At 40.5% G+C, this 21579-nt stretch overlaps 1 protein-coding gene across 1 annotated transcript in view; it reads left to right on the plus strand.

Moving 5' to 3' along the window:
• The window catches only part of Arl8b (ADP ribosylation factor like GTPase 8B), a 47394-nt gene extending 29794 nt beyond the window's left edge, over positions 1-17600 (plus strand). Inside the window, exons 2-7 of the mRNA XM_036182251.1 lie at positions 6669-6749; positions 8234-8307; positions 8707-8800; positions 12256-12323; positions 12581-12651; positions 15394-17600. Coding sequence (XP_036038144.1) covers positions 6669-6749; positions 8234-8307; positions 8707-8800; positions 12256-12323; positions 12581-12651; positions 15394-15443 — 438 coding nt within the window. The 3' untranslated portion in view covers positions 15444-17600. The remainder of the gene's footprint in view (positions 1-6668; positions 6750-8233; positions 8308-8706; positions 8801-12255; positions 12324-12580; positions 12652-15393) is intronic.
• Positions 17601-21579: the final 3979 nt, after the last annotated feature.

The following is a 21579-nucleotide window of genomic DNA, read 5'->3' on the forward strand; positions in this document are numbered from 1 at the left end:
ATTTTTGTACAAGCATGGATATTTTGCCTGAGTGTGTGTCTGTATACTACTTGTATGCACTGTCCACAGAGACCTGAAGAGGGTGTTGGATCCTCTGGAACTGGAGTTAAACATGTTGTGAGCTGCCATGTGGTGATGGAAACTTAAACCTGGGTCCTCTGCAAGAGCAACAAGTGCTCTTAACCATTGAGCTATCAATCCAGCCCCTTCAATAATTTTATTTTGTTTTGTTTATGTGTATGGGTATTTTCCCTGCATGTATATCTGCTCACCATGTGTGTGCCTGGAGGCCAAAAAAGGTGTCAGATTTCCTGGAACTGGAATTACAGATGATTATGAGCTGACAGGTAGGTGCTGGGGAGATCCTTTGGAAGAGCAGCCAGTGCTAAATGCTGAGCCAGTCTCTCCAGCCCTATTTATTTATTTTTGGTGCCATTAGGAATTGAATTCAAGCCATACTGCTGTACCAGGAGCTATTTGATCCTATCAGATCGATCTCCCAGAGTGCTGGCATCTTATATGTGTTACCATTCACAGGTAGGGTCTTCTTCCCTTTCTTTCCCCTTCCTCTTCTCCCCCCTTGCCATACTTGAATGGCCTACACCTAACCCCCTCAGTGAGATTTGTTGTGTTGGGAAGTCCCTTAACACAAGAACATTGACTCAGTCCATAGATTGTGTGTGAGAAGTTAGCAAAGTGTGTGTTTATTTAGAAAGCTTTCTGTGCTGCCTGCCTGCTGACCACCGTCATTGGTGGACTGTCTGAGTACCTCATTCAAGGTGTTCCTGTGCTAGTTGTCTTTTTCATGATTAACATAGTCTACTTAGCTCATCTGGCATGTGTCAGGATCTCTCCCTTTTCAAGGCTGTTACTCTATTGTAAGTGTGTACCACATTTTGTTTGCTAATCTCCTCATGCACTTGTGGTTCTGTCTACCTCTTAGTATTTTAAATGCTGCTGCTGTGATCATGAGTCTACAAAATCTCTTAGACTCCTTGCTTTTTTAAAATTCCTTTGGGTTTGTATTCAGAAGCATAGTTGCTGGGTTGTATGGAGTATTAATTCCCTTTTGGTGACAATATTAAAAGATCTGGGGCTTCAGGAGATTGTTGTCCTGCAGCTGAAGAAAGCCCAGTGACAGGAGGAGAAAATGCTTTATTAGTAAAATGCCAGTATGTTGGAAGATGGGAAGTTAACACCTATCACTGTCTTCACTGCTGCCACCCAAACCAGGTTTCTAAAGCATCTCGTGTGAGTATGTTTCTTCAGGCTCAGGTGAGCACCAGGGCAGTTCGTTAATCTCCATAAATGTTCAGTTCTGGTTGTGGGTGTGAGTTCTTAGCTCAGTCCAGAGCATCTTGTGCTTGTGAATTGAAGAAAACATGATTATTCAGAGGCTTGTGTGAGGGCTGTGCATCTGGTTTCTGTCACTGCTGGTTTCTGCTTTGTATTAACAGTTGCCTCCTATTTGTGACTGGGTGTGTGGCCAGGGAGTGAGGGGGTGGTCCACGGGGAGTGGGTCAGTGCTTTCTGTTTTCTTACTTTCTTGCTGGGGACCACACCTAGTCCTTTACAAAACTGGGCGAATGCTCTTTACTAAGTGATATCTTTAGTGCTAGGTCCTTTTCACTTTGGTAACAATTTACTGAAGTGTCATTTTACATACCATCAAGTTCATCAGTTTTAGATGTACAAATCAGTGATTTCAACAAATTGTCTGAGTTGCACAGCTGTGGCATCCATATCTCTCTAACATTTTCTTTCCTCATTAAGAACTCATATGTCCACTTACCTGTTTCAGATAACCAGTAGTCTACTTTCTTTGCCCTTTCTGGATGTTTTGTAAAGATGAAATTATAATGTATATGGTCTTTTGTGTTTGGCTTTAGTTTTCCTTTCAGCAAGGATTTCACTGTGTAGCCCAGGTAGTCTTAGACTCATGATCTTCCTGCCTGAGTTACCTGAGTAACTGTCATCCTGAGATGACAGGCCTCTTGCACCATCAGTGCACTTCAAGTTACAGTTAGTCATTCAAAGAGGAAGAAGGATACTGGGAGAAACAGTATACCCCTAAATTGAAAAAACAAGGAGGGTGTAGAAAAGTAAAAACGAGCCGTCTTTCCATCCGCCTTTAATTCAGGCTATGGCTTTAGCTTTATAGAGAAAAGATGACAGTTTAACCCAGAGCTTCAGGTGCTCACAGGCATATATACCTCCTTCAGCCTGGCTCTGGGAAGAACCTCCTGGCAGCTGGCATCACAGTGGGATGAGCATTTTTCAGAGGAAATGATCACACTGCAAGGCAGGAAACCAGAGAGGACTTAGGGTCAGGCTTCAGCACTTGTAGTGCTGGTCTCTCAGCTCTGGCATGTGAGAGACTACTGTCTTCTTTCAGGCTCTACTCCCGATGACCAGCACACCCTTTAGACCCCACATTGTAAGGGACCCACTGTGGCCACCGTGGGACCAAACTTCCAGCGTGAATCATGGCAGCAAAGTTAGCTGTATCCAGACGTAGCATGTGGGAGTGCTATTGTCCCTTTTGAGGATCCCCACCCTGTTTCTCATGGCAGCCAAGTAACATGGTCTCCTACCCATTGCACAGCAAAGGTTCTGTTTTTTTGTTTTTTTGTTTTTTTTTTCTTTTTTTAAGATTTATTTATTTATTATGTATACAGAATGTAGATGTATCCTGCTTGTTAAATAAGAAACACAGAGCCAGTTGCAGAGTTAAAAACCACAAGGTCAGAGCCAAAGCGGAAAACCTTACCCTTCACTGCTTCTGCGGTTCCTCCTCTCCGCAAGAGACCTACTTCTGTGCGTCCTGTCTATTTAAAGACTTTCTGTTCTCCTCCCTCATTGGTTGTAACCCAGCCACATGACCTCCTCGTCACTGCCTGTTTGTACAGACCTCCAGGTCTTCTATGGTTAGTATTGAAATTAAAGGCGTGTGTCTGCTATGCTGGCTATGTCCTTGAACACACAGAGATCCGCCTAGCTCTGCCTCCCAAGTGCTGGGATTAAGGGCGTGCCCCACTACTGCTCGGCTTCTGCTCTGGCTTGCTCTGACCTCAAGGCAACTTTATTGACATACAAATAAAATCACATTTCAATACAAATAAAATATCACTATAACAGAAGATGGTGCCAGATCTCATTACAGATGGTTGTGAGCCACCATGTGGTTGCTGGGAATTGAGAAGAGCAGTTGGTGCTCTTGACCTCTGAGCCATCTCTCCAGCCCAGCAAAGGTTTTGGTCTTTGCCATCCTTGTCAATTCTCGTCTCTTCTGAGACAGAATCTCCCTGTGCAACTCAGACTGTGGCCTTGTACTTTTGATCCTCCTGTTTCAGCTTTCTGGGTCAAGATGGGGTTATGCCATCAAGCCTAGTAACAATTATGTTCTGAATTTTTTTTAAAGATTAAACATTTTTTTTCACAGATAGTAACAAAAAACCCACTAACACTGGCGGCTGCCTGGAGCCCTGGCTGGGTGGGCTGCACTTAGCCCACCCTCAGTTTACCCTCTGAAGAGGCAGGAAGGCAGGTTTAACTCCACTCTGAGAGACCGAAAGGCCAGGAAGCACCCCAGCAGCTTCTGGGGACCCTCCAAGGGACCCCTCTGCTCTCCCTCATCCTGCCCCGCCCGCTCCTGCCTGGCCCCCTGCGCGGGGGCGTGGTCTCTGGTGGGCGTGCCCCACAGAGGGCGTGGCTTCCGTGAGGTCCGGCCCATCACTCCGCAGGTGAAGTGCCAGAAAGATACAGGGAAGACAGAGAGAGGAGAGAGAGGGAGAGTTAGGATGAAGTGGGGAGAAAGGGACAGAATGGGGGAGGGAGAGAGGGGACAGAGAGGATTTGAATTTGCATTTCCCTAATGAATAGTGATGTGAACGTGTTTTTTGTGCTTCTGTGTATGTGGTACATCATGACTATGCCATTTTGATAGCACTAGATTTTGTTGTCCGTCTTGAGATAAGGGACCACTATGTAGCTGTGGCTTTTAACTGTAGACCAGGCTGGCCTTGAACTCAAAGATCCATATGCCTCTGCCTCTCAAGTGCTGGGATTCAAGGTTTATGCCACCAGGGCTCAGCTAGCACTCGATTTTTTTTTTTTTTTTTTAATGTGTAACTCATATGGGCTGGATGTAGTGTTTCATAACTGTAATTCCAGCTTTTGGGATGGTAGAGACAGGAGTACTGACATAAGTTCAGCCTGGGCTACTTGATAAGACTGTTTCAAGCAAACAGTTATTGTGTGTGCAAGTTCTGAGAATAATTTTAAGTATAATTGAAAATAGTGATTTCAGTTACTATTAACATTTTCCTAACTGGATCAACCAAAACACTACTGAATAGGAAAAAAAAATATTTGCCTGAGTTTAGCATAGGAAATTGATTTGTAAAATTGAAGTTCTGTATGCTGAGACTTAAAACTATAGAATGCATGTATGGGTGACATAAGATCACAGGACACAGTTAGCCAGTGTTAGGCCTTGGGAGAAAAGAAGAATCTTATTTGACTGGTCTCATGGAAATAGTCCTGTTTGTTTAACAAGCACATTGTTGATCTCACAAGTCAGTCAGTTCAACTGAGAAATGCTGATAGTTGGTAAAAGTGTCTAGAATATAAACTTATTATTAACTATGGTTCAGTAGGATGTATTTCACAATAGCATCAGAGGATATGGTGTGAAATGTGAGACTCTTGAATAATGTGATACTGTACTGAAAGCTGGTGAAGATTCAAATACTTGAGTGGATAAATCAGGTGCCTCTGTGGAGTGACTTGATAGCCAGTAAGTAACTACTGAATGTTGTTGACAAAGGGTAGCTATAATTCTGGCTGATGTGTTAACGAAGTTATTAATTTCTAAGTTTTTATTTGGAATGTGGGAGATGAATCAAGACAATTTGAAAGCATTCTAAATTCTTGATCTTTGATACATTGTAATATTTAGTATAACATAAACCTGTTGTTTATTCAAAAATACATAGAGTAATGGGGAAAATTGAGGACCCAGCTGTATAGTTTTCTGTGTATGGTATTTAGCACACCATTTCTAATTAGGGCAGGGTGGATTTAAAAGCAGTGTGATACAATGGTTATTGGTTGTTCAGTTGGAAATAGAAACTTTCTAAAAGGACATAATCAAATTCTAAAGAGAGGAACATTAATATTTCAAGTGTTACATTTATTTATGTGTTTAGTGTTCGCATGCCTGTGGCATTTGTGTTCAGATAACTTGCAGAAGTCAGCTCTTTCCCCCACCATTTGGGCCCAGTGACTGAACTCAGTCACCAAACTTGGTGGTAAGCACCTTGTACTCACTGAGACATTTTGCTATTTTTACTATTGTAAAACATCTAATTTTAGTCTTAACATAGCCACTAAAGTTAAAAGCTAAAGAGAGAACAAAGTTGATTCATAAAATAAATTTTTATATTACAGTATATTTTATAAACCTTATTAAAAACAAACTCAAACTGCTTATCAGTAGTTTTCTTCCCTCAGAACTATTTGGGGTGTTGTTTGTTTCAGAATTAAATTTTAACATTTATTGCAAAGAAATTTAACCACTGAAGTTAAAACTGCTTTACTTTGGAATTCTCAGTTCTTTGTGAAAAATATGTGTAAAAGTGAGAACTTAAACATTTTCATATGTTATATAAAAAGTTTTCCTTTGCATTTTTAAAGATTTATTTTTATTTTTATGTATAAAATTCAGTGTGGGTGTTTTGCCTGTATGTATATAAGTATGTTTGTCTACCATGTGCATGTAGTGCTCACATAGTCCAAAAGAGGATGTCAGAAACCCTGGAACTGGAGTTATAGATGGTTGTGAGATGCCATGTAGGTTCTGGATATCAAACCTTGGTTCTCTGGAAGAGCAGCTAGTGCTCTTAACTGCTGAGCTATTTCTCCAGTTCCCCACTCCTTTTTATTTGGAGAAAGGGGCTCACTACATATAGACCTGTCTGATTTGGAACTCACTATGTAGACCAGGCTGACCTTGAACTCACAGAGATCTACCTTCCTCTGCCTCCCAAGTGCTGGAATTAAAACTCTGCATTACTATGTATGCCTGGCAAAAGTTCTGTTTTTAAACTTAGGAAAATCTGTAAGAAATGCTAGTACGTATCCAAAATGTCCTTTTTTGTTTGTTTGTTTGTTTGAGCCCAGGTCAGTTGATTGTATGAGCCTTTCTATGGTGTTCTTGACCCCTCTGACTCCCACACTCCTTTCTCCTCTTCCTCCACAGGATTCCCCAACTCCACCTAATGTTTGGCTGTGAGTCTCTGCTTATTTGTTACAGTTGTGTAGCTTGGTCCTCTTGGGGGACTCCTAACCTCGATAACAAGGGTTGTCTCCTGACTCTATTACTGGCTTTTGGGACCCTTGCCTTGCCTAGCCTTGACATGTGGGGAAATGCTTAGTCTTACTGCAACTTGATAGGCCATGTCTTATTGATACACATAGGAGACTTGCCCTTTTCTAGATGGAAATGGAAGAGAATAGGATTGGGGGATGGGTGAGGGGAGGCTGTGGCAGGGATGTAAAAAAAAAAAAGAAAAGTAGGTACAAATGCAATATTGATACTAGAAGCATATAATGTTATGGCTCTTTATTATTGATTAACCTAACTTGAAATGTTTTATTTTGTTTAGTCAGGTCAATTCAGTGAAGATATGATACCTACGGTGGGCTTCAACATGAGGAAAGTAACTAAAGGTAACGTCACAATAAAGGTATGTTGGCTTCTATGCTTGTGTGTGTTTATGTATTCATGCATGTATGTGTTTATGTATGTATGTATGTATGTATGCATGCATACATACGTGCATGTATTGCCTTGTCCCTCCCTTTATACTTGATTTAAATTATGATGGAAGAATTTTCTGTTCCTCAGGTTTTACCTGCTGTTTATAATTCCCAAGTAATGGTTAGATTGTTGAAAAAGACTGCAAATCAGTTATTTATATTTTCTGATAGGTTAAAGTGTTTAAGAGTTGAAATGTAGTTAAGTGTCCATAAAAGTTAACTTACCATATGGGTTAGTAGAAGTAACATTTGGTTTCTTTTTTTTTTTTTAAAAGATTTATTTATTTATTTGTTATGTATTCAGCATGTATGACTGCAGGCCAGAAGAGGGCGCCAGATCTCGTTACAGATGGTTGTGAGCCACCATGTGGTTGCTGGGAATTGAACTCAGGACCTCTGGAAGAGCAGTCAGTGTTCTTAACCTCTGAGTCATCTCTCCAGCCCCAACATTTGATTTCTTAAGAATTCCAAAATATAACAGTCCCATCTTCAGTCTGAGCAGTGTTGTATATTGAAAGATGGTAATTACTTCCATTAATGTCATCCTAGTATATTTGTGGTAGCAAATATCATAATTTAGTTTTTTTCTTTTCTTCATTATTAAGCCTAAAGTTGGAACTAAAGTAGGAAAAGTGTAACTTGTTTTTAGCGTAATTTCTTTTTAGTTCCTGGACTGTAGGAATATTAGGGGATTTAATCTTTTCTTGTAACTCTGGTTTTCCTTCTGTAATTCCTGTGAGTTTAGGTCTCCATCCTGAACCATGTGAACATTTTACCCAGTTCTTGTTGACAAATCTGCTTGCTAAGTTCTTTCTTCGCCTTTTCTGATGACACTCATCATTTGGCTGCCTGTGTGTGTGTCTGTGCATTTTACCAGTGTCAGTGCGTCAGTTGGAAACTACTTTAAAGAAGGCCACAACTCAGGAGTTGTGTGTAGCCATATGCAGTACAGTGCTTGTGGAGCAGTGTGGAGAACTCCAAGGGAAGGAATGAATGCTGATCGGATTACTTTCAGAACAACTTAAAAAGACACAAAGTTTAGGAGATCCTGAGCTGTCATTTCTTTGTCTTGGCATCCAAGTCTGGATATTGCATGTTTTTGTAGATGTTAAAGTTGTTATTTTCTTAAAGTTGTATATATCCATGATTAGAAATGTGTTGTGTAATAGTTATTGTCATGTTGCCAAATTTAACTAAGTCATTGCTCAAGCAGAATTTTAGATCTATCATTCACATATTTAGAGTTGAGAAGGGGCCCCAACATTTCTCAGATTGAGTTTGGATTTGAGGTTTTAGGAGTACTTTGGTTCTGTAACATTTGACCTGTCTTTATGACTGTTCTCCACTTCTGGTAGTACCTTCATTAGTACTTGAAATGCCCTTATTAAGAATTGCCTTGTTTTGATTCAAGATCTGGGACATAGGAGGACAACCCCGGTTCCGGAGCATGTGGGAGCGGTATTGCAGAGGAGTCAATGCTATTGTGTAAGTTGGTGGTGAGGTTTTTTTTTTTGTCTATCAATTTAATCTTGAAAGAAAAAAATTTGCTTTTTAATACTTCCAAAGGTAGACTTAATACTTATCTCAGTGATTGTCTTAGCTAATATCTCAGTATAATTCCATTAACATGGGATTTTTTAAAATCATAGAATAAGAGATTTATTGATTTCTTTATTCAGCTGAGTGCTGTTCAGTATGTTTTTCTAAGTATAACATGTATTAATCTCTGAATAATGTAGTTAAAAGTATTCATGCTGAATGTAAGACTTAATTTCTTTTGATTAGCACTTTCAGTATTGTAAATATTAAGAAAATTTAAAGTCTATAATCCTAGTTCATTGAGAGTCATAGAGATGGCATGTTGAGATCGCTTTGTTTTTTAAGTTACATGATAGATGCTGCAGATCGTGAAAAAATAGAAGCCTCTCGAAATGAACTCCATAATCTTCTAGATAAACCACAGTTACAAGGAATTCCAGTAAGTTTGGAGAATCTGATATTTTATATTTGCAATTACATATTTAACATTGAACTAATCTTGGTATTCTTAGAGATTGGTTTTAGGGTTCCCTACTCCTTACAAGTACAGAGATCTGAAGATTCTCAAGATTTTTTTTTTCCTTTTTTTTTTTTTTATGCTTTATGATGTAGCCTGGGATGGGCTGGACTTGTGGTCCTGTTGCCTCAGCCTCCCAAGTGCTGGGATAATGAGTCTGCCACCATACCTCGTTTCTCAGGTCCTTTGTGGAAATGGAAATAGTGTAGTATTTGCACACCAACTACACAGTTCTTTAACATAGTTTGAATTATATTTAGATTGCTAATAATATTGAATATAATAGAAGCACTGTATAATAGTTGATGGCAAAGGGAATCTGTACATTCTCAGTGAAGTCACAGCGTATCCCTCCCCCCATGTTTTTGCTTACTTTTATTTTTTCTTTTTGAGATAGATTATACAGTATAACCTGCATCTTAGTGCATAGCTGAGGCTGGCCTCAAACTGGATATCCTTCCGCTTCAGTTCCCAAGCACTAGAATTTAAGTTCTAAGTCTCCTGCCTGGCTTCCATGTGTTTTATATGTGCAGTTGGTTGGACATGGACATGGAGCCTGAGGGTCTAGAAGGCTGCTAATTATATTTGAAATTTACTGTGTCTTCTTTTTTAAGGGTTAAGAGTACCTTGAGCCGGGCAGTGGTGGCACACGCCTTTAATCCCAGCACTCGGGAGGCAGAGGCAGGCGGATCTCTGTGAGTTCGAGGCCAGCCTGGGCTACAGAGTGAGTTCCAGGAAAGCTACACAGAGAAACCCTGTCTCAAAAAAAAAAAAAAAAAAAAAAAAAAAAAAGAGTACTTTGGCTTCAACATTGTGAAATTCAGAAATTGAATTTATCTTCCTGACCGTTCTCTACTACTTGTGGTATTTGCTCATTGAATGAATTATTTGAAATACTTTTGTTAAGAATTGTTTGACTCATCTGGCTATGGTTACTTATGCCTATAATCCCATGCTTGAGAGCCTGAGGTGGGAGGATTGCTGTGAGTTTCAGGCCAGCCTGGAAAAGTCCTATGTTGATTTAAAGATCTGGTGTGTGGGAGAATAGTCCCAGTTCTGGAGTGTGTTCTTAAAAACTGGAGTCTCCTTTGCCAGGTGTCTGCTGGATCCTGGATATTGTATTGTCTGTAGATACCTTAACCAGATAGTCACCAAACTATGTAGAGAGAGCAGTGTTCTGTTCTGGGGATGGGATGATGGGCAGAAGTTGCTAGAAACACTGTATGCTGGGGGGAAAGATACATTTGGGAAACAAACAAACATTTAACAGTACAGCTCTGGTGGTCAGTGTTAAGACAGGTGCAGAAGTCCTTAAGAATTGCAAAGATTGCTGGTGGCGAACACCTTTAATCCCAGCACTTGGAAGGTAGAGGCAGGTGGATCTCAATAAGTTCGAGGCCAGCCTGGTCTACAAAGTGAGTTCCAGGACAGCTAGGACTGTTATACAGAGAAACTATATCTCATAAAAACCAAAAAAAGAGAAAAGATTTATGTAGTTCAAGGTGAACAAAGAAAGTTCTTTGAGCCAGTGAAGTATGAATGGAGGTCTGAAGAACGTGGGAATGTGAAGGAGGTGATGGTTGGTAGGGAAGAGTTCCAGGCCCTTTGGTGGTAGAAGCAGTGTCCAGAACAGAAACACAGAGCTTTGGGAATGGCTGGGTTGAGTGACATGCTGAGCTATAGCTGGGACATTAGAGACCACACTTACAAGATCTTATGGATAGTCTTTGATATATTTTAAAGGATGGTAAGTGCCCTCTGTGTGTCACGGCTACTTTTGATTCTTTTTTCTTTTTTGCTATATTTTTGTAGTTCTTTTGAAAGTTTCATATTGTGTGTGTGTGTGTGTGTGTGTGTGTGTGTGTGTGTGTGTGTGTGTCTTTTTAGAAAAGACCTCACTGTGTATATAACCAGGCTGGCCTCCCAGTGATCTGTCTGCCTCTTCCTCCAGAGTGCTGGAATTAAAGGCATGAGCTACCATACCTGGTCCTCATACAATGTGTTGTTGTTGTTGTTGTTTTCCTCTTTTGCTCTTCTGCTCTTTTGGGGGCCCACCACCCAGCTCCCAAATAAATACATGGCGTCTTATTCTTTCTTATGAATGCCCAGACTTAGCTTGGCTTGTTTCTAGACAACTTTTCTTAACTTAAATTATCCCATCTACCTTTTGCCTCTGGGCTTTTATCTTTATCTGTTTCTGTATACCTTTTTTTTTTTTTTTTTTTAAAATGGCTTGCTGTGTAGCTGGATGGCTGGCCCCTGATGTCCTCCTCTCCTTTTTTGTTCATGGATCTCTTCTCCCCATATTTCTCCTCCTATTTATTCTCTCTATCTGCCAGTCCCCTCTAGCCTTCCATTTAGCTCTTTATTAGACCAATCAGGTGTTCTAGACAGGCAAAGTAACATAGCTTCACAGAGTTAAACAAATGCAACATAAAAGAATGCAGCACATCTTTTTCAGCATTAAACTAATGTTCCACAACATAAACAAATGTAACACATCTTCAAATAATATTCCAGAACAACAATGTATTTTGTTCATATTCCCACCCACTCCTCCCCAGTCTACTCTCACCCAACTTGTGTCCCCTTAAAAATGATTTTTTTATGATCAACTGAGTTCAGTTTATGCTGCTGTATTCTCATGGGTGCGGGACCATCACCTGGAGTGTGGTCAATTTACCAGGGGCCACACCTTTAAAGAGAGCTGACTCTCCCGCCTCCAGAAGCCATTAGCTATACTAGCTCCTTAAAACCTGGGGGAAAAAAATCAGTTATCTCCATATTTGCATTTAATTGACACAGATAAACTGTTAGCTATGAATAGTTTTTTTTTTTTTAAATAGCTCTGGCTATCCTGGAACTAAATATGTAGACAAGTCTAGCCTCAAATTTACAGAGACCCACCTACATTACCCCCACCTGCAACCGTGAAGATATTTACATTTTGGTTATGGCTTTCTAGGAAATCTCAGAATGTATATCATAGCCTTAGAATTACTTATTTAGTGCTGGAGATTAAGCATTGGACATGCATGTGTGTCATGACTTGTGTTTGGAAGTCAGAGGATTCCATAACTACCACATGGTTCCTGGGGTTGAACTCAAGTCATCAGCCTTTCTGCACTGAGCCATCTCTCGGCTCCTAGAGTATCTAGGCTGTTTTTATGGTAGGAGTTATGCAATACCAGGATAAACTCATAAATGAGATTGGCTACTAGTCACTCAAATGTGTTTTTATTTGTATTTCTCAAGTGTGCTTTACAGTTAAGGTGTATGTTAACATGAAAGTCTTTTTGGAATCTTTAGATAATACAATATGCTTCTGTGATCTTTTTGTACATGAGATTTACCCATAATATCTTTTCTTTTTAAAGGTACTAGTACTTGGAAACAAGAGAGATCTTCCAAATGCCTTGGATGAGAAACAGCTAATTGAAAAAATGTAGGTCCTAAGAAGAGTAATGTTGAGAAGCTTGTTGGTAAATTATAGTCTGTCCTCCGTTTTATAAGCATAATTACATTATTCAGTAATGATCATACCCTGTTCTTAGATGGATAACCTGGGCCAGCAGGAGAAGTAAATCTCTGAAATTTTGTTAGTGGGAAAATACTCTTTTTTATAGTAATAAAAATAAGTAAAGAGTGATAAGTATGACAGCTGCCATTATATTAAGAATTTACCAATTCTTTTCCTTATAGGAACCTGTCTGCTATTCAGGATAGAGAAATTTGCTGTTATTCAATTTCTTGCAAAGAAAAGGACAATATAGGTAAGAAGTGGCTGCTGTGTTTAGAAGAAATGAGTATTACGGGGAAGGACTCCATGTTTTTTCCTGTGCTGTAGTGAGTGGGGACTTTGTTAGCTGTTTTTTTTTTTTTTTTCCCTCCCCTTAATGTACTTCATATTTTTAACTGAGGGATTGTCACCTTAGGAGACATGTGGCAATATATTGAGACATTTTCTTTTGGTTCTCATAACTGGAAGAGGGCAGAGACAATGATGTTTCTAAACATCTTTCAGTCCCTCCAGCAAGAATTAGCACAGAATGTCAGTGGAAGCAGGGCTGCTCTTCTGTAGTTTTTAGGATGTTGTGTTGTTCTTTAAACCTATTACTTCTTTAAATATTCTTTTGTGTTTCCTAAGTTAGAAACGGGAAACTTTGGGAGGAAAGAACTAGCCAGATAATTTTCTAAAGGAACAACAACTAAAAAGTCAGCTGGTCATGATGGTGGAAACCTATTGCCCTGGCTTTTTGGAAGTTGAGGCAGGAAGGTAGCTGCGAGTTTGAGGTCTGCCTGGGCTACATGGTGAGTGCTAGGGCAGCTCCAACTTGGTAGCAGGACCCTGTTTCAAAAAGAGGGGTGGGAATGGGGAGATGAGAAAGTCAGTTTGGGGTTCATTTATTCAAAGCTACAGGGGTTCAGCAGTGGTGGTGAGAATTGACTAGTGTTTGAGGCTGCTCATGGCTCACTAGGGTGTACTAATTAAGTTTGTAATTCAGTACTTCATGTGCAGTCTTACTGAGGCTAAGGAAACCACTATCCTTCCTTTAGATTCAAACTGAGCATTAATGAGTTAATGGACTGCTTCAAAAAATATTTGAGTGCACATGGGTTCCTGTGTTTTACTGTCCTGTTCATGTGGCAGGGAGGTGTCTTGATCTGAGGAAGGTGTCCTGCAACCACACGTGGAGAGTGTTTATTCCTGTGACTCCAGAGAATCTCTCTTCCTTCTGCATTTGTGTCTAGTCTTGAGGACTCACTTGTCTTTGGGATTTTAGCTTCTGTCTAGTGACTGTGGAGGAAAGAAAGGTTTTTTCTTTTTAAGTTTCTTAAATATGAAAATGCTGTCATTTTACTTTAGGCTTACTTTCCCCCTCTGATTTCACACTAGTGTAATTAAAGACGTAGAAGACTTGCTTCAGCAGTTATTAAGTCATTGTTTTCCCAACTGTGAATAGTCACTTTTGCTCAGCTCCTGGCCCTTGTCTGTACTCGATATGTGTGGTCTGCGTTTTCTCTAATGTGTTTTAGTTGGGAAAATGGAAGACTAAATTTATAGTTAGTTATCTTTTAAGCTTGGAAGATGTAGTGGATTCTCACGTAGCTTGCAGGTGGTTAGTAGGTTTTAAAGAATTCAGTGCTCTGACTTAGCTGTCTTCTCAGTCTGTGGCTCTCCTGAGCTGCTGGAGCATTGACTGTATGTTGATTCCTTGTTAGTTGCTTCTCTTCTTCAGACCTTTGGAATAGAATGTCTGATGTCAAATCCTCTAGATGTGAGTCACTTGGAAAGCAGACCAGTTGTGTCTGGGTGTGGTGGCGCATGTCTTCATTACTGGCGCTTAGGAGGCAGAGGCAGGTAGGTCTCTGAATTGGAGGCTAGCCAGGCCAGAAGAGTCTTTCTTACCTACTCGCTGTAGTCACACATGCAGTCCTGCCAGTCGTGCCTCTTGCTAGCTTCTCTGTATCCTGTGTTTGGATGCTCCAGGTTTTCATCCCTTCCTGGCAGTCCAGTGACTTCAGTAAGTCTGCATACTGCAGCCTCCAAGTTCTTGTAAGTTACTATAGCTTCCCTAGTTCAGATTCTCCAGTAAGTTCCTGGTGACTGGAGAATAAAGTTATAACTTGTTAGCACCACTTTATTTATTGATACAACTCAGATACTTAAGGTCCCTAGGAGACATTGTTTTAAAATAATTTTTAGAGCAAAAGAACTGGGTTTCGTTATGACAACGGCGTGCATGAAAGTCATACTTGGTTCATGCTCCTTCTCTTGTCCTCCCTATCCCTGCTGGGCTTCCCTTCCCCAGGGAGCCCTACCTTTGCTTTTATGGTTTATGTGCGTGAGTGCATGCGTGTTTGTGTGCATGCGACGTGCAGGTGCTGTAACTTTGTTCTTTATGTCTGAATAAAACGCCCAAGAGACATTTGGGTTCTCATAGTAGGGCTGGTTCTCATAGTTAAGGCCATGGGTGTCATAAACCATTCTGTGAGGCACAGGAAAGGTTCACCTCATGAAGTGCGATTATTCAGCTCAGGGATAACAAGGACAAGGTTATAAAGCTGTGGTCTAGGGTTCACAGTGAGTGATAACCCCATTTTTCTTGTACCTTAGCCAACATCTTAGCAGCCCCCCACGTTCTGCAGTGGGGCATGCCTTCTGAGACTTCTTGCTTTTGTGGTTTCTTTTGTCTGCCAGTCTCTGTGTAACATCAAAGCCCAAATGTTAATTTTATTTTTATTATTATAGTTTCACATTTCTTGAGGTCAGAGAGTCCTTTCATGTCTTTGCCTTCCTGGCAGTTTGTGTTTAGCTCCTGATCTGACAGGCAGTAAGTATAAGGTACCAAGTTCATGTTCAGGATCTAGTAGTTTTCTCACATTGCCCTCTTGAAGCTCCGGTGATGGAGTTCAGATGCGGAAGAGACCTAGCACCTTGGACATTTTAAGTATTGTCTGTGTGTTTAGTTTTGTAATGCTGATTTCTTAACTCTCACTTTCTCTTCCTTTAGATATCACACTTCAGTGGCTTATTCAACACTCAAAATCCCGAAGAAGCTGAGACATCTTCTGACGTCTTCCAGTCCTTCTTGGCTATAATTCTACAACTACTGTCCGTTCCTCTGAAGTACTTCCCAGAACATGGTCTTTCCTAAACCCAAGAAATTGCCTTTCTCAGAGTTTATTTCTCATGTGCACTGCTGAAGATGTATATTCTTATCCTTCATAACAAATCAGCTGGAGTTGTCATGATAAAGTCAGCACACACTAAAAGGCTTCACACACTTGTCTAGAGTGTAGAGGCCTCTTTCCTTTCTTTCTTTTTTAAAAAACACCCACATTTTTGACCATCTTAAATTAAGAAAATTGCATATTACCGTTCTGGTCTTTCTGGGCCAGATTTTTGTATTGGTTTTCAGTGAATGTCTACCTATTTCATTAGAATCCAGTAGCTTATACTGGTATTGACTTGATGCAGCATGGAATTCCTAGTGCCACACACAGTATTTAGAAAACCTTCAAGTCTGACTCATGTGGGATATGAACATATAATGTTTATCCCATCTCACACATGCATGTGAAATGTAGACTTACACCGTAGGAATCATTGGTCTGCCAAGAGTTAGCAGAGGCACCAGGTCAGTGCAGTGGGTTCCTTACACTGGAGACTTCCTACCTGGTAAATTTTAAACATTCTGCTTTCGGAGAGTCCTTTGCCACCAGATAGCATTTGGGGAGATGGGAAGAGTTACAGCATGCTCTTTTGTATCTGTCCAGATCATTAGTTTTCTTCCCCCTTTTAACACACTTTTTTAAAGGGATGGGAACTGAAGATTTTTTTCAAAAGCTTTCATGAATTTAGAGCATTCCAGGTAGTGTAATAAAACCCGTTAAGAGTGTCTGACTTTGTGTGAACACACGTCTGTTCTTTGTCTCCAGTCGCCCACCCTGTGCTGCTGTATGACACCCTTAACTCCTGACTTTTTATATCAGTCATGAAGTTGACTTTCAGCACACAGGTACTTAGAAACAAATTCTTAGTTTTTCTTACCACTGTAAGGTTTGGCACTGTTTTCACTGGTGCCACGAGACTTCTTGATTGTGACAGCTCTAGACCTGCCTGCTTAGTCTAATCATGCGCAACGTCTACAGGTTGTTTAATGATCAGCCGCGCAGGGAACTGAGGACCCAATGCTCTTTATGTTTGCTTCTATGATACAGAGCTGTAAAAAACTCACAGTGAGCGTATTTTGTAGCTTAGTGACCTCCACATACATAAAGGGACATATTCATACTATTCACTTGTAGATTGTTACTCATGCCGATGCAATGATAAACCTTGTGTTACACCTGCTTATGTGTGGCCTCACACTATGTGTGATTTGTCTCTTCTGTTAAGCAGCACTTAAGTCCACAGTACATATTACGATGTGTTGAGTGTAGTCAGCAGTAAGTTCTTTTAATGAATACCATTTTAATTTATAGACTGCCACGGCCTTAAAATATTCTGTACAAATAACTGCACTGTGTTGCACAGACACTACTTGTTTTTTCCATTCACATTTTCAGTGAGTAGAATCTGGCTTTAAAGTTCTCTTTATTCATGAAGCATGTTGCACTCTTCCCAGAGGATGGGATGGGTGGTTTGAATGAAGGGATATTTAAACTTGCTCATGTAGCCCAACACGAGTAATGGTTACTGTGAACCATTTTAAAGAATGTGGCGACTTGCTTGTGCCTAAAAGGAGGGATTGGAACCAGAATGTGTAACTAAGGGGGGACTGCATAGGTTTTTGTTAATTGCTCTATAGCTAAACCTTAATGTGTTTGTGTGTCTTTTCATTGCTTTCCAGCATTTCAGGACATCTAAAAGCTACTACCAACATTTTCCTGTGCATAACCTCTGCATGTGAAAACCTAACAGTTATTGAACTTTGTAAATACGTAAATTTTTTTTATTTAGGTGTGGATGCATTTTTTGTCTGTTTACTGCTCTTCTCAGCTTTATTCAATAAACTTGCATTTTGAGGGTTGCATTGACAGTTTTACCTTAAAATGTGCATCCTGATGAAAGGTGCAGATCTTTGGAATGGAGTGGGAAGATAATTACTTCCAAAGGGCTCCACAGACCATGTGCTGGAAAGAAGCTGTCATCTCAGCTGTCAAGGGTTGGGCCAGTGGGATGAACTGGGAATAAAGTTTTACAGTATCTACGGAATTGGTACTATGGTTCCCTCCTTTCTCTCATGCTGGGAAAGGATTCTGTTACTAGTAAACTGTAGTGGCACTTGGTGGGTGGGCACTGAGGATTGAGCCTCACCAATGCTAGGCAGGTGCTCTGATGCCACCGAGCCAATTCCCTCTCTCCTCTACCCCCAGATTTAGGACTTTTAGGTGGTAGGGGCTAGTAAAGAATTTTATTACCCAGTTTATTTAAAAATTTATACTACCAGGAATTGAACGCAGGCTCTTGCATGTTATAGGAAAGCCCTCCACCGCTGAGCTACATCCCAGCTGTTTTTTGTTTGTTTGTTTGTTTGTTTGTTTGTTTTAAATCAAAGCCCTAAATAAGAAACTGAAATCCTAAGACCTGTCTATTTCCGGAATGCAAATGTTTTCATTCTCAGACATGCTGGGATGGCTTAATGGGTGAAGAAGCACTTGCCTCCTAAACTGCAGACGGGATCCCTAGCAGTAGACGTTTGGCCTATTTGATAGCTTACCTGTAATCCCAGGATTGGAGAGGAGGGATGCATCGATGTGTCCCGCTAGACTAGCTGAGTCGGTGAGATCTGGGTCTGTCTGAGAGACTGCCTCAGTAAGGTTGAAAAATGATTGAGGAAGATACACGACATAAACCTCTGGGTTCCCAAGTGTGCACACTTCCACACTCCTGCACATGAGAATATACATGTACAGTCATGCAAGCCAGAAATAAAAATGTTGATTTTCAACAAAGCCCCCTTTTTAGAGTAAGGTATTTGGTCCATGTTGCTAACATGTTATCATCTGAACTGTAATATATATATTTTATGAGAGCCATTGTAGAAATGGTGTTAGAAAGTTTGGCTGTCTCTCTCTGCAGTCTGTCATTATGTGTTACTCACTGGGTGTGTGATTTGGCATTTCTATCACAAGATTTTGCTAAAACTGGTAGTAGCAAGGAATGTGAGTCTGGCTGGGGAAGACATTCAAAGTACACATTTAGTTTAGTTCAAAAATTGAGAGTTTATTATTTTAAGGTGTTTTTGTTTGTTTTGAAACAGGATTTTGCTTTGTAGCCCAGGCTGGACTCAAACTTATGATCCTCCTTCATCACTTCTTGAGTGCTGGAATGATGGGTGTGTGGCTAAAATAACAGACTTCTAAAATTAATGTTTTTGACTCTGAAATGTAAATTGGGTGTTTTGAACCATGGGTACTTTAGTGTACTTTATTTTTGACTGAGAAAGTGATTTCCGTTTGCATCTACAGTCGAATCAGGTTGATGTGGTAATTACAGCCTCTCAGAAAACCTGGAGGGTGGAAGCTGAAAGGAAGGTACCAATCTGTAACACCTTGTTACAGGCCAGGTGCTTCATTCTGAAAATGTGCCACTGCGGGGAAAACATGATGTTTGTTTACAGTTTTTACGTCCTTCCTCCACAGTGCACACTTGAGTCAGGAGACGTGGGAAGGAAAGGTGACATGCAAATAGTAGCTGTATGGACTTCCTCCACGGTGCTGCCCTGCAAGTGGCAGCCCACAGCAGGTGTTTCCTGTTGGTTAAATAACCAAGTCACTGACATTCTACATAGAGTGCAATATCAGAAGTCACCATCACACCATTTCATTAACAAGGTCTCCCTTGCAGGATAACTCTTTTTTTTTAATTAAATTTTTTTTTATTGGTTTTTCGAGACAGGGTTTCTCTGTAGCTTTGGAGCCTGTCTTGGACTAGCTTTGTAGACCAGGCTGGCCTCGAACTCACAGAGAGCCTCCTGCCTTTGCCTCCCGAGTGCTGGTATTACAGGCATGCGCCACCACCACCCAGCGATAATTCCATTTTAAAACAGAATTACCACACTTAGGTGTAATGTAGATTTCCCAGCAGGAATCAGGAGGGAAGAAAGATATCCCAGCCTCATTTTGCTGGGCCTTTACAGGTCATGTGTTGGGAAAAGGAAGGGATGTGGGGAAGAGGTATCAGTTTAATGTGCCTGATGAAGAAAAAAGTATCAGGTTGGTAACATTGGAGAATGCTGCTTCTTTTTTTGTTGTTTTGTCATTAATTGGTGGTTTCCTTAGTGAGCTCCTGAAGTCCCAGCTTTCCAGTCTAGCTAATGAGCTTTCTAACCCAGCTTCTTACATTGATTCTGGCAGATTAGAGATCTGAATGGTAGCCAGAGCAGACACACAATGCCCCCCACTTGCCTCGTGACTGTTAGTGTTTTATGCACCATCTATTTGAAAATACTGAAATGTTTACTTCCCCCTCCCCACTCTGTTTTAATATAGTGAAGTGCTAGTCATCACAGTTTACAGAATGATGTACAACTTAGATTTGAAGCAATTGCTGTTAAAACATACAGGCTTGTGTTTGGAAAAGCATTTATAGTTGCAAGTGTTTTTACTGTATCCATGGAGGAAACATACCTACTAAGAATTTTGGACTAAGCTGTTTAGAACTCATATATAATATTTCATTGTTGTAGGCTCAGCATGAGTTTGTTTCAGCTTTTCAGAAACCTGGAACACTTAGAAAATACTTCCTTTCAAACTAAGGGAGGGGGAAGGAGCCAAGCAGACCTCTGCCTGCTTTTGACATGGGACAGAGAATGCCAGTCGTTATTGTATATCCCTCCCTGTTTGTAGTCTGCAACAGTGGTCTGCCCTCAGTTGTTACACAATATGCCCCACACAATGGGTTACTTTGTTTCTGTGTTTTGTAACTTCATTGCTATTCCCATTTGCAAGGAGAAATTCAAATTGCATTTGTCTGTCATACCATTTACCACAGTTCAAAAAAAGACTGAACATTAAGGTGATTTCTCTTTGTGACAGTATAAGTAATAAAAAGAGCTGGGGGTGTGGGACACAAATAATGTCAGTTCTTCCTGAGGAGGTGCCACATTTGGGATAGCAGTGAAAACTGGCTGAGAGAAAGGAAGTTCACTGCCTTTGTTTATTTTGGGGACAGTGGACTCACTACCCTACTCTGGGTAGTCTTAGTCCTTGGCCTTAGCATCCTGAGTAGGTCTTTGCTTATCCCCCCATCTCCATTACATAGTTTTTAATAAGTTAACTTTTTTTTTTTTTTTGAGACCTGGTCTCACCCATGTAGCCCTGACTTACTGATAAAAAGACCAGGCTGCTTGGAACTCACAGGAATCTGCCTGCCTCTTAACTCTCAAGTGCTGGGATTAAAGGTGTGAGCCGCCACAACTGGCTGAATAAGTTAACTTTTAATAGGTAAAATCACTTGTTTCCACAAGACATTATCTTGGTCCTACCCACATAAAGGAGACCTCTGTGTGATAACGTAGCAGTTTCTTATTTATTTTCTTTATACAAAATAACAATCTCATTAACAGGGCTAGCTGTGAATGTAGCACTGTTGCAAGTATTTCTTGTGAGTGAGTGAGAGTTTGGGGCAAATACTGTTCTGTTCTTAAAATGAGGGATTTTTTGCAGCTGAGGAAACAGGTGCAGAAACTAACTTAGTACTGAGGTAGGATTCTGACTGGATTCTCAGCTGTCTCTCCTTGGGAGCTGTACAGTAAGGCTATTCTTAAAATGATAGTGACTTTTTTCATACCAGTCATGTGAGGCTCTTGTGAGAATGCATTTGGAAAAATCCATCACAAACTTTTTCCTAAATAATTATTAGCTAGGTATGGTGTTTCAAACCCACAATCTCAGCATTCAGAAGCTTAGGCAGGAGGATCATAAGTTGGAGGCAAGCTGGGGTTGCAGAGTCAGATCCTGTCTCAGAATTGTTTTTAAGGATGGATTTTCTGACTAGATATAAATGTCTCTGTTTCATCAGCTACATTATTCAATCTGAGATGCCCTAGTCTAAAGGGCCAGTCATAGCTCCTCCACTTCCAGGGGCTTCTACGAAGATGAAAGTGGGATACATGATTATGTCCCCAAAACCTGTTCTCCTGGCACCTGTTGTCAGTTGTGCTATAAAAATGATTTTTCATAAATTGGCT

The sequence above is a fragment of the Onychomys torridus genome, chromosome 3 (genome assembly GCF_903995425.1).
Source record: "Onychomys torridus chromosome 3, mOncTor1.1, whole genome shotgun sequence".
Taxonomy (NCBI): Eukaryota; Metazoa; Chordata; class Mammalia; order Rodentia; family Cricetidae; genus Onychomys; species Onychomys torridus.